Below are 13,318 nucleotides of genomic sequence, written 5' to 3'. Positions count from 1 at the left end.
CGATGTACAAAATAGTTAGTATTAAAAGTAAATGCATATAAAATAATCTTAAAATACATCCCAAACAGTTATAAGAGACTCTATGTTAATGGGTTATCCAGGCGAGGACTGTCGCCTTTTTCTAATGAAACAAAACATCTAGTGGGTCTAAAACAGAGACCATATTTATTAGATTATAGCCAATGTATTTTGTTGCTCAGATTTATGGGGATTTAGTTAAGATACGTAGTACATTGGAAGGGTACAGTTACGATTTTTTAGGTTGTTTCTTAAAAGTTGAAATCAGCCATCCCAAACTATATGGTTGATCTTTAGATTTTACTGTTTAACTTAATACCAAACTAAAAATGATTGCATATTGGGCACGACTTTTTTTTGTAAAGAATTCAAAACTTTCTTATTTAGCACAGCCATAACTATGGAAACCATTTTGGTTAAAGCTCACATAAGAAATGTGCTTGCAGCTATTGGCTATTGGCTATTCGAATATTAAGACAAACCACCTTTTTCTAATTCTGATAGACTTATTTCTTCGGTAGAGACGGGAATGACATTCACTTATGTTTAATTAACCTAAATCTATAAATCACAAAACAAACATTCGAATCTAAAAAACTTTAAAACATCTTGGAAGATAAGGAGACTTTGTAAGTTCAGAACCACATAATATAAAGTACTTATAGAAACAGGACGGTGGAATGGTATAGAAAAGCACAAAAAAGAATATGTTTGAAATGTAATGACAACTGATCGTCATTTGTCTAGAATGTAAAACATTTGAAATTGAAGTGAATAACCGTGTGTGTTTATGGTAAGGTCAAATGTACTTTTGTATTACAAATTGACTGGTTGCGTTATTTTTCTAATTTATCGTAATGTATTGTTCGTATGTGGGTGTACATTGATAATTTTTCTATGCTTGTGGTAATTTTTTGTTTGTCTTTTGTTACAATAGATAAGTTCGTTTTCATACCCATATGTATGTATATCTTTTTTTTGTAACTTATAGATTATAATAAATTGATTAAGATTATTTTTATTACTATAATTATTGTTTAAGACTTTATACTGTAACAGTTGAATTTGCATTTCAAGTAATTTAAAAAACCGAAACACATATATGTGTACTACTGTTGTGTAGGAGAAATTCGGGAAGTTAACTTCTCCATTTCTCGAGTATCGACAAATATATAAATGTACTCCACAAATTTCAACCCCATAAAACTTAATTGACCAACTTCCTATGATGGTATTCCTCGTTGCATAAAGTGCGCCATAATCAGAATAGAACCTGGAATGCAATTTGCAAGCGTTCATAAAATATACATGTCACATCACACAAAGAATATCTGTCTGAATAATGCTGAATGAACACTTCATAACATAATTTATTCTATTTAATTCATTCATAGTGTGGGACATCAAATAAATAAGTTATATTTCATGATATAAAATAATCAGAGAAATCAATCACGACATGACATAGACGGACCTTGATGGACATTGATGGACGTAGTTTGACCTGTTGATCATGATTTATTCACAGTGACCTGTGGATGACATCTATGTATTGATACCTGAAAAAGGTCAATAAATAATATAATTATTTCCTTTTGAATGTTGTTTTCATACATTAAAGTAATTTTTCATATACGTATTGCTGTTAAAATGTAACATTATAATTTCGATTTCATTTGACTGTTTGATTTCAAATCATGCAAGCAAAGTTCTCTGAATCAATTCGATTTAGAAATTAATATTATGAATCATTTCGATTTAGAAATTAATATTATGAATCATTTTCAACGTATCGAAGATTTTAAAAAATGAAAGCCAACATTGTGCCTTTTACAATGAACAAGTACAGTTTCTAATAATCTGCAACACCAATATTAATCATTAACCTTTGAGTGGTATTTATCAGCATGAGGCTAATATCGTTTCTATATAACAGGGGAAAAAGATATAAAAATTAAAGCCTGTCATATCCATACTAATACATGTTAACAACAACCACAATGAGCAAACGTGGTTTACCATACTTACTTCGTCAATACAACCAATGAAATTATCATATCCTTTACCCCACCCTATCTTCATGCCGCATTCGGATCGTGCAATTGCTCCTGTCAACGAGAAACACGTTCTATAAAACATTTTTCCTTTCGAAAGATATGCATTAGGGGAGCCAAATTTTAAAGGTTTACACCATTCAAATTATAAAATTTGTATTACGTTTTGAAAGAAAATACTACAATGTCAAACACTGAAGACATAATATCCTTATATAAACAAGGAGAAAATAAAGGCAATAGTAGTTTACTGCTATTCAATAGTCTTAAATCGATTTAACTGAAACAAATTCGGGACACAAACCAATACTGAGGTAAAAACATCAACTATAAGAGGATAAAATACCCCGAAACAAAAGAAACACAGAACTACTACACAAAACAAAAAAACCGACAAAAACATTAGTATCTACTAACGAAGGCTTACCATTCATTGGAGCCATGTTTGTGTGGTCATTTGTTTGTAGAATTAATTCTCCTCTCTCAAATTTAAGCCAAACATCTCTCCAGTCAGTTAGTGGTCTCTTAAATACAAAATATATAAAAGTTTCATACAAACAGATTGGAAATTATATATGTATATATATTCTGCACTGCAATAAACAATGGACCAAATTATACTGTATGATCACAATTATTTGTTTATTCTAACATTAAATCTTCTGATTGTACTATATTAAATTTGAAATTGATTTTGCAATTTGACGGGCATAAATCTTTGAATGCCGAAACATGAAAAACGTGACTGTCTGTGCTTAATAGCCCTGTTGATAGAGACAAAATTCTGGATGTCAAAATGGAAATGAGCTTTATTAACTTGCAATTATACATGTATACAGCAAAGTTTAAGAAAGGTGGTCATGTTTGTCATGTTTCAGTGAAAGGGACTTTTATCTCTTTTACTAAAAGCTATATGCATTTGAACACCGGAAGGACTGACGGAAATAGATCATCGATATGTATATAAATATGACAATCTGCGCCATCCTACATGCTTGGTACACAAACAATTCATACCTGTATAGTTTACATGAAAACCATTTGCTCCACATGTGTTTGCATGTCCTACTTAAAATGAAAGACCTTAGGAGAGAGTTCGGTCAAAATCAGGCAAATCCTAACGAAAACACAAACTCGATCTTTAACTCTAAGATTATCCACAATTAATGGATAAAGCAGAATAACAAAAAAATCTGGACACCTGTTCGATTCAGTTTTGATTAACTACAAAGGGCTAACAATTTTAATATTACCAATGCTACTTTTAAAGCAAACTATATTATATATGAAGAATCTTCATATAATTTCAAAAATGTGATATTTTTGACAACGAGACAATCATCCACAACAGTTTAAAGAATAAGGACTTCTTTTTAAGGCGCTGAACGGTTCCAAGATGTTCACACTTGTTTGTGTTTATCATTGTCACTCTGCCAACACATATATAATCAACACTTGAACTTATCTCATGGAAATATTAACAAAACTCAGCTGAAGAAAAGTATTTATTCATTATCGGATTCGTACAAGCTATAGAATTCACACATTTAAATTTATTTCTTTGCAGGTGTGGATCAAATGAATTCTCTCGCAAAAGAAGACACCGAAAATCTGACATTAAAAATGAAAAAGAAAACTGAGAAAAAAAAAAGAAATGCAGAGGCGAAATTTCGAACAGAAAGTAGACAATAAGATGAAATAAAGGTTTTCACAAAAAGTAAAATCACAATAACACTGAACTTCGAGGAAAATTTAAAACAGAAAGTCCCAAATCAAATGGCAAAATCATGAGCTCAAACCCATCAAACGAATGGATAACAACTGTCCTATTCCTGACTTGGTACAGGCATTTTCTTAAGCAGAAAAGAATAGCTAGGCAAACCTCTCATTTGTATGACAGTCGCATAAAATTATACTGACAACGATGGGTAAACAAAACAAACAGACATAATAGGTAAAAATGTCAAAAAACAGGGGTACAGTAGACAACATTGTGTTTTAATCTTAATCACTATAAAAACAAACAAATTGAAACAAACAAGCACAAGGAGGCATAGCAGTAAAAGTTATACTCATAAAAACAAATAAAAGAGTACTTAAACATGTAATCGAGATGATAAACATCGTCCGAGATTCTATACTTCAAGACCATCGTGTATTATTTTTGAAGTTGATACATAATATTTATCAACAAGGTCTTGGTACCTTCCGATAAACTGTCTTTTAGAAAAAGGACGAGACGTTCTTTGACATAACCAAAGTTCATCAACTTTCTGCTCAGACACTAGTGACGTTTTACTAATACTGAGTTTGAACTGCAAGCTCTTAAAAGCCGAATAAGTTGAGAAGTGTATATTCTATATTGAGGTGAAGTTGGTATATTGCTACTAAGGTGAGGGAAGTTGATAATTTCAAAATTAAAATAGTCTCGTTTGTCATACATTCTGGTACTGTGATGACTGTGTATGTCAAATGCGAGGTATAAGTCTAAAAATGAGGCGGATTATTTTCTTCTCCTTAAAATACATCGTTTAGGGATACGGTTGATGAAGACGAGATAATTTAATCTTTTGAACACATATTTTTGTCTTATAAACGTATTTAGAGGAAAATTGTCCGCTCCCAGCTTTCTTCCGTTGATCGAAAATGAAATATAATTTATCCCTATCAAATTGATTGCAATTATTGATGCAATTTAAACACTCTAAAGTCTCAAGGCCAGATATGATTCGTCCTTCTAATTTTCGGAAGTTTCAAATGTCACTGCATTTTGTTAAAAGAATGAGCGTTTACTTACAATTTCTGACCGATTTCTCTTGTAAGTTGTGTTTGTAAAGTAATGGACAGAGTGCTGAGCTGGTCAAGTCATGATCAAATGAAACTCATTTTTGTTATTATGACTAGGGTAAAAGAGGGACGAAAGATACCAAAGGGACAGTCAAACTCATAAATCTAAAACAAACTGACAACGCCATGGCTAAAAATGAAAAAGACAAACAAACAACAGCACACATGACACAACATAGAAAAGTTTGACTAAATGCGAACGAAATTGTTGATGTCTCTTAATTTGAATAAAACTGATATCATGATAGCTCTATTATTCCAGATATAAAATTTGTTTTAAGGGGTTCTGCCTTTCTGACAGTTTGTCACCTAAACATTGGAGGCAGTAATTCTAAACAGAACATAAATACTGATAGCATTATATGTTGCGATAATACGCATATACATTTTTTAAAAGACCAAACCAGAGGTGTTAAGGGCAGTGAGGAAATAACTATTCTAACTACAACACCGACGAATCAGGAAACGGCTAAAAGGACATATGAAGTTTAAAAAGTAGACCAATGTTTAAGTAATTTGCATGTTCAAATGCATTTTGAGGTCTACAAATTATTGACCCCCATCAAAAATACACTTTGTACTTTAAATAGATAGTCATTAAAGAAACAAGGATTATAATTTATTACGTTATACGCCCGTTTCATTTACAGAATACTCGTCAATGGTTTCTTCACACGAGGGTTAAAATATATAGTGTGCTATGCATAATATATTATTTCAGATATTTACTCGAGTATAACCATGCATTAAAGGAACAGAGACTACTTTGTTAGTCTGTAATTTGGTCCTTTGATAATTGAAAGAACGAATCAATTAAGAAGGGATTTATTTGAATGTATGTATAAGTTTACGAAAAGATATTAACAAAAATATATATGTAAAACCATTTGCTGGAGAGATTTCGAACACAAATATGCGATCGAATCGGTTTACCAGAATAAATTTAAGTTGCTGTGGTTATAAAGTATTCACGTTTCAAACTAAAACATTATTTTCTTTAAGTGTAAACCAATTATGTCTGCATTCGACAAACCTATATATACAGGCATGATTTTGAACGTGTATCCTTAATGAATTATTTGAAGGCCCGAGACATATTTCGACCTTTGAAGTAAACGCTTGTTAGTTTTATTTCATTAAGAGTGTCACATCTGACAATTATTTTGCAAATATTAAAATGAAACGCGTGACACTCACTGATTTATTCATGTCAAAGTTTACATGTATTTAAATCGGAACAGACTTACTTCGACTTCTTCATCAGGCAATGAACTCATATATCGAAAAGAAATATACTTTTTAATTTTATAGATTTAGCGACATTTAAATGCAGTTGTACACCTTTCCTAGTGGTCAGTCTATTTTTATCCTAACTTACGGGTATTGAAATGTAAGGGTTTGTTTTTATGATTTGATGTCGAAAGACAAAAAGTTTCAAAAACACCATTGTTTTTCTGCTAATTTCTAAGAATGACAAACGTTTTAATATTATTTTAATCAAAAAGGTGTAAAAAAGTCCACACAAAACTTCACAGAAAACCTAAAGGCAGGACAGAAAGAATGCAAACAAAACCGGGATGAACTTAAATGATCCGGAGGAATAAACAGTTCCTCATTAACTATCAAAACGCTTAGTAAAAAAAATCATTTATCACTGATTTTATAAACGACTGGCTGTTTAACTACAACAAGTAGCACATAGCAACGACCAATTTACAAGCATGTTCCTTTTCTGTACTTTATCAGGTTAAACAAATACAAAATTTTTTGTGCACTTCTCTAAACGAACTAAAAAAATATGTCTATATCTTATTTCTTAATAATTGGCTCGAACGTAGTGATGATCATTTTTTGGAGAAATCCCTCCAAAGACACTAAAAACTAGAGCAAGAACAAATAAATCCCGAGTAGATTTCGTTAAATGTAGTAGTATTATTTACAAAGCGTATATTATGATTGCTCGTTATTGTAATTAGCTGTAAGTCTTAACACCAGCTGTCGTATATTTGACACAATTGTTAAAAAATGTTTTTAGTTTAAGTACACCTGACCATTGCCAGTTTCATATTAGCTGTCCTTTTTGACAGTAATGACTCTTGGTTTACATATTAAAACAATCTACACTTTTAAGATACTGGTTTACCATATTATGATGGTCGTAAATTATTACAAGTAGGTCGCAAGCTTAATTTATTATTTCTTCATAAGGTACATAATATAGTAATAATCGCGTTTCCCTAAGCCTATATTATTCAACTAAGCTAAGTATAACATCCTTGTGACCCCAAAACCGATTTTTCTATGCCGACTTCTGGTTTCATTTCAAAAAGTTGTCGTATTTTTTTTACCTGACATTGTCTTCTTAGAAACCTACCAAACATTAAAATAATTATATATATCTGAATAAAAGAAACACACAAAAAAATAAATCTAGAAGTAACAACTGTCATTTTGAATCAATTAAAAAAAAACTCTTTTATCACAGATTATTTAATTCTAGCATACAAACTTTTAGACTGGTTGTCATTAATGACCCTTCCTATTCCATTTGCTTTACTCTTGTGCAAAATGAAGAAAACTTTAATTTGTGACTTATTACGGATAGACTTCTTTATTTAATAACTCAAGTTACACACATTTTATTTGATTAATGTTTATAGATACAATAGAAAGATTACAGCATATAAAAGACAACTATTTTTTTTCTTCAAATTATCTGTTTCATTTCGCTTCATCTTACGGTATTATACATCTAAAGTAACATGCAAGTAACTAAGCCCCTTGAAAATATAAATTTTTAAAAGAAGGCAAAACATCAACCACTCTTTGCATGGTGGCATTTAATGATTGCCTTTCGGTTATCAAAGATAACTAACACTACATCGTGTACATCGTAAGTTAACATGTCTTCAACACAGTAGAACTAGCGCCTACCGCAAATGGCAATCTCTTAAGTCTACAATTTTTAGCGTGTAGGCAACTTTTGAGATTAAAAAAATAAATTTTGTGGTCATCTGGGACAGATATTTCATATCGATCATCCATTCTGATCATTGCGGTCACACAATATTGGCCGGTTGGCATTTGAAAAGATATAAGGGAGAAAAAACCATTCTAGTATAACTCTACCAACAAATGTATTGATGATTCAATTTAGGTAACCTCGTTATATTTAAACATTCAGATCGGGAATAATTACCTCGTTTTGATATCAGTATGTCCAATCACCTCTTATAACTAAGTCATACCTTTTCCGACTTATATTTCAACTACACAAAATTTGCAGGATCTCAATAGTGACACATACACACCAAAACATTCTGTATGCACTTTTGACAGTTCCCCATTCACACATTATTAGGCTAATAACTTTATTACTTTTGATATATAGGTTTGAACATTGGCAACAACGTCTCTCTGCGAGATACAACATTTGTTAAACACATTGTTATATTTCAAGGACGTTTTTCTTAAAACCCAGCGATATTACTACGGATAACCGACTGTGCGACATACTATATACTGGAGATCCTCATTAAGAACAAACAGAAGGTATCTCTTTTAACTTCGCGCTAAACCATAAAGATGATGCCCACTCACTAAAAAAGTAACATTTTGTTTGATTATGTTTAACGCATCAATATCATCGAATTAGAAAAAAAGGATACACCAATGGGAGTCTGAGGAGAAATAAACCATACGACTTCAGAGATGATTTCAACAATTCTGTTCTTATCTTTCCATGTTTATGTAAGACCATTCCAACACGACTTACATATGTGGTATCCCCAAGTGGTGTGCCATTCCAGAGTTTTCGCTCCCTTTCATGATTAACCTGACAAAGGATTGCTGCTTACGGTGAAGCTATTGCACAAAATCTTCCTAATGAAATTATCCTGTGCTCGTTTTTACGAACGCTATTATGATTTTGTTGGTGGAATATCGGTGTCATAGATAACCCTGGATAATTTTCTAACTGTCGAAAATACAATCTTATCCTCTGTGGCGTCATCAAATGAAATTTGTTACTGAATTCATATTTTCCGTGAGCAACACGACAGTCACCATGCGAGTAACGAAATCGGCTCACCCTCCCGGGGCATCTGATATCATCACCTGATTCTGATTGGGTTGCTCAGGTTTTACTGTTCTATGTAGCGTTTTATGAACTGAGTTTGATCTTATCGTCGTTTTTCATTTTTTGTCATCGTGTTGACAGTTTTTTTTCGATTTTTGTACGATTCTATTTCAATCAGTACCATTATATCAAAAAAGGATTTATTCTAGGACACCAAAACCCATATATATCTTTTGATTTTAGACAGATATAAATTATCAAAAAATATATTAATCTTTTAGTAAAAACAAGTGTGTACTTTTCATTTGGAAAGGTACATCAATTTAGACAACAGTAGTTTTATTATGTTTATATATACACCAAGGTAATAAACAAAAAATAAGGAAGCGCATGCATTCCTCAAGTAAAATGTTTTCTTTTCTTTGTTATGCATAGTAATGATAACAATATGGAATAATAATGGCCCACACTTAAACATGTTAAATGTACTTTAAAAAATGAAACGTAAATACTAGAAAGTAAATTTGTGTTTATATTACCTTTGATGAAACCCACATTTTCTTTTCTTCATTTAAATTTGTAAGCAGAGAAAGGTGGTTCCCAGACATTTTCGTTCCTATAATCATTGTTGGAGTTTTGTTACAATCGCCATTGAAGATAAGGGACTGTAGGTTAGTTGTTAGGTCTCGATGTTTGTAGCGTACATGTACGTGAAATGTACCACCATAGTCCATGTTGGCAAAAGCCGGAATAGCAATAGCACTTTTTCCGTCAAAACAGGCAGCTCCAGAAGTTAAGCTAGCATTGTCAACACGTACATACACATTATTTCCTGAATGATCTGAGAAATCATTGGTAAAAGGGAGATAAATCTCAGGTACACACGCTACAAATCATATAAAATATTAAAAATCATAAAGAAAAAACAAACACAAAGTTTTATTATAAATGGCAACGTGCTATCATATGCTAGTGTTTAGCCAAGATCCAATTATGTAAAGCAATATTTGGTAGATTAAAAACGTATCATAGCCTCGAACAGATGCAACTAAAGCAGATATGTAGGTACAAACCGTTCGGAATTTTGGTCCTTTAAAAGAGGGACGAAAGATACCAGAGGGAGAGTCAAACTCATAGATAGAAAATAAACTGAAAACGTCATGGATAAAAATAAAAAAACAAACAGACAAATAATAGTACAGAAGACAAAACATAGAAAACTAAAGACTAAGCAACACGAACCCCGCCAAAAAACTTGGGGTGATCTCAGGTGCTCCGGAAGGGTAGGCAGGTCCTTCTCCACATGTGGCACCCGTCGTGTTGCTTATGATATTACAAATCCGGTAAATAGTCTAATTTGGTAGAACACATAATGCTCTTCCACTTTGTTTTTTTATTTGGCCTTAACACATCTTTACATTCGAGCGTCACTGATGAGATTCTTTTATAGACGAAACGCGCGTCTGGTATCTTTGATTAGGTTTTGTTATTTGTTTTTAACAATCATCATTATGTCGCCATTTATAGAAATGACCAGATGTAGGTCATTATGACAGCTAATGCTGTTAAACATTATTGTTTGTGCCGTTTTGTTGTTTGGAATTTACAAAAGGTCCTTTTCTTATGTAACAAAAAGATATATAGTTTTATAACCTTCGACAACTAAAAACAACATGCTAAACTCCAAAAGCAATTTTAACATTAGAATTTTGGAAGTACAACGGAATTTTGGGTCAAAACATGACAAAGCATTGTTTCAAATAGTCCAACTTACTGTGGCCTTCAAATGTATAACTAGAAGGAACTATGTCGGATATTTTTGCACATTCGCATAATTCAATCTGGTATGTCCATCTATGGGGACATTTTTCTTTGATCCATTTTCTCCCATCTCTGCGTTCATAGATACTTCGCTTCCCCAAAACAGGCCTTTTGTCACATACCCCTGAAATAAATAGGAAAAAAAATTATTTTAAAATCCAAATATGTAAAAAGATTCGTTGTTATATGTTCCATTGACCAGGTATACATGGTTAGGAGATACCAATATGTTTACAGCATATCTTTTTCAAAGCTGAATTTCGCTGATATCAAATCGTCCTTATTACTTAATTACTTTTCATATTTGAAGAACATTTGGCACAGGGGTAATGATAGATAATGCCAATACCAAAAGTACTTTAAAGACGTAGTCTCAATGCGTAGGCAAAGATTCTGTTTTCAAATGTCTCAAAAAGGGACGTTCATTATTTCCATTGAAAAGAGGGACGAAAGATACCAAAGGGACAGTCAAACTCATAAATCTAAAACAAACTGACAACGCCATGGCTAAAAATGAAAAAGACAAACAGAAAAACAATAGTACACGTGACACAACATAGAAAACTAAAGAATAAACAACACGAACCCCACCAAAAACTAGGGGTGATCTCAGGTGCTCCGGAAGGGTAAGCAGATCCTGCTCCACATGTGGCACCCGTCGTGTTGCTTATGTGATTACAAATCCGGTAAATAGTCTAATTCGGTAGGTCACATTCATGAAAGGGAAGGGGATTGTAGTTACGACGTAAGGAACATATCCGATATCATTTGTGAAACGGTTATTCCATAACGGTCAACCAACTCGTGATGGCGTCCGTAAAATTTACGAGGGGATGATTTCAACTTCACCATTTGGAACTCTTGATTTAATAGCTTCCTTGTGAGCAGTAACCCTCTATCAAGAAAATCATGATAGGAAATGCAAGCACGGGAGATACGAATAAACCTATGAATGTTTTACCAAATATTGTAACAGAATGTCAACTGTGTTTTTTTTCAAAATTGTTCATTCATTAATATAAACTACACATTTCATTACTGTTTGTGCAAGTTTATTTTACCATTTCTATACAAGTATTTGTAGAGGAACCTTGATGAGAAGCATTTAAAAATCTGAATTATTTCTGCATATATTTCATTTATGTATATATCAGTTGTAAAATACTTTGATGAATAATCCTTCATCGATACTCTTACCTCCCCATTCTATGAGAAGACTTTTATGATCTACACTACAAACAACATCTGGAATTTCACACGTGGAATCCTCGATACAGCCACGCCCATCAAGATACGAATGTCCCCAAGGACAACACCGTGGTTCAGAGATTCCACCTTGACATTCCCAGTATGACCTACAGGTTCGTTTGCTGGCATATTGATACTTGTCAGTCTGGGATTTGCAAACCTCTACAAATACCAACAAAATCATGTTAATAACAATCATTTGAATTCTTAAACATGCAATGGAGTCAGTTTTTGATTGTAGATTTAGTAACTGTATTTAATAGAGACACATTTAGCTATGCTTATTAAACCTGAATGATTTACAAAATAATTCAACAGAATGTCAACAGTATTTTTTTCTTCAAAATCTTAGTGTACATTCATATATAACTACATAATTAATTGTTAATTTTAATGAATGAACAGGAACAATGATGAGGAGCATCGAACTGGGTTGGATAGATCCTGATGTTTTATTTTCATTTTGACATACAATATATTGCACTTGTTCTTTAAAATTGTTTTAAATGATAACATTTGGTCCCATTGTTGTATGGATGTAGCAGTGCAAAGTATGTACAAAAATACCATTTAGTGCAAAAAATATACCAATGAGCATTGCATAAAAAAGAAATTGGTAGCACTCAAAATTTAAAAAAAAAACTTAACTATATTATTTGTATTTCATTATTCCTATGGCAAAGATAAAGCGGTGGCGATAAAGGTCTGACATGTAATGTGTTTATATCGATCGCATTAAGACAAACATGAGGTATTACTTTGATTGTAAGCATTAAGTTAGTGGGAGTACTGACACCCAAAGACCATTCAATAACAATTTGAAGTATTGACTTACTGATATATTACATTGATATATTGGACTTTGAAGATTTATTTTGCCATTTGATTAGGGACTTTCCCTTTTAGATTTTCCTCGGAGTTCAGTATTTATGTGATTTTATTTTTTGATAACACGAAACACTAACCATGTGGACAGTATACATCTTTCGTTAGTCTACACGTAAGTGCTGACTGACTCCAGAACAAACCATACGAACAAAGCTGGGTAACAGGCTTCAAAATGCCTACATCTGTTGGGTAGCAGACAACAAATCGGTCACATGATGTCGGATGATTTGTGTATCCAACACCTCCATCCATTTTACAACCTAAGCAAATATCTGAAAGAAAAAAGTGCGATGAATAAACTTTTGTAAATGCAAAAAATGTATTATACTCGTAAAAACGTCTATAATATCTGCATCTTTAGTTA

General features: G+C 32.4%; 1 protein-coding gene across 1 annotated transcript in view; it reads right to left on the bottom strand.

The window, feature by feature from the left end:
* Positions 1–1,420: 1,420 nt before the first annotated feature.
* The window catches only part of LOC139481035 (uncharacterized), a 28,995-nt gene continuing 17,097 nt past the window's right edge, over positions 1,421–13,318 (bottom strand). Inside the window, exons 4-10 of the mRNA XM_071264069.1 lie at positions 13,032–13,226; positions 12,016–12,228; positions 10,772–10,942; positions 9,537–9,883; positions 2,500–2,596; positions 2,047–2,126; positions 1,421–1,577 (exon numbers count right to left, since the gene is read on the bottom strand). Coding sequence (XP_071120170.1) covers positions 1,530–1,577; positions 2,047–2,126; positions 2,500–2,596; positions 9,537–9,883; positions 10,772–10,942; positions 12,016–12,228; positions 13,032–13,226 — 1,151 coding nt within the window. The 3' untranslated portion in view covers positions 1,421–1,529. The remainder of the gene's footprint in view (positions 1,578–2,046; positions 2,127–2,499; positions 2,597–9,536; positions 9,884–10,771; positions 10,943–12,015; positions 12,229–13,031; positions 13,227–13,318) is intronic.

Source organism: Mytilus edulis, chromosome 7 (assembly GCF_963676685.1).
Source record: "Mytilus edulis chromosome 7, xbMytEdul2.2, whole genome shotgun sequence".
Lineage (NCBI taxonomy): Eukaryota > Metazoa > Mollusca > Bivalvia > Mytilida > Mytilidae > Mytilus > Mytilus edulis.
Note: the sequence above shows the minus strand (reverse complement) of the source record. Positions and strands in the feature narration are given on the sequence as shown.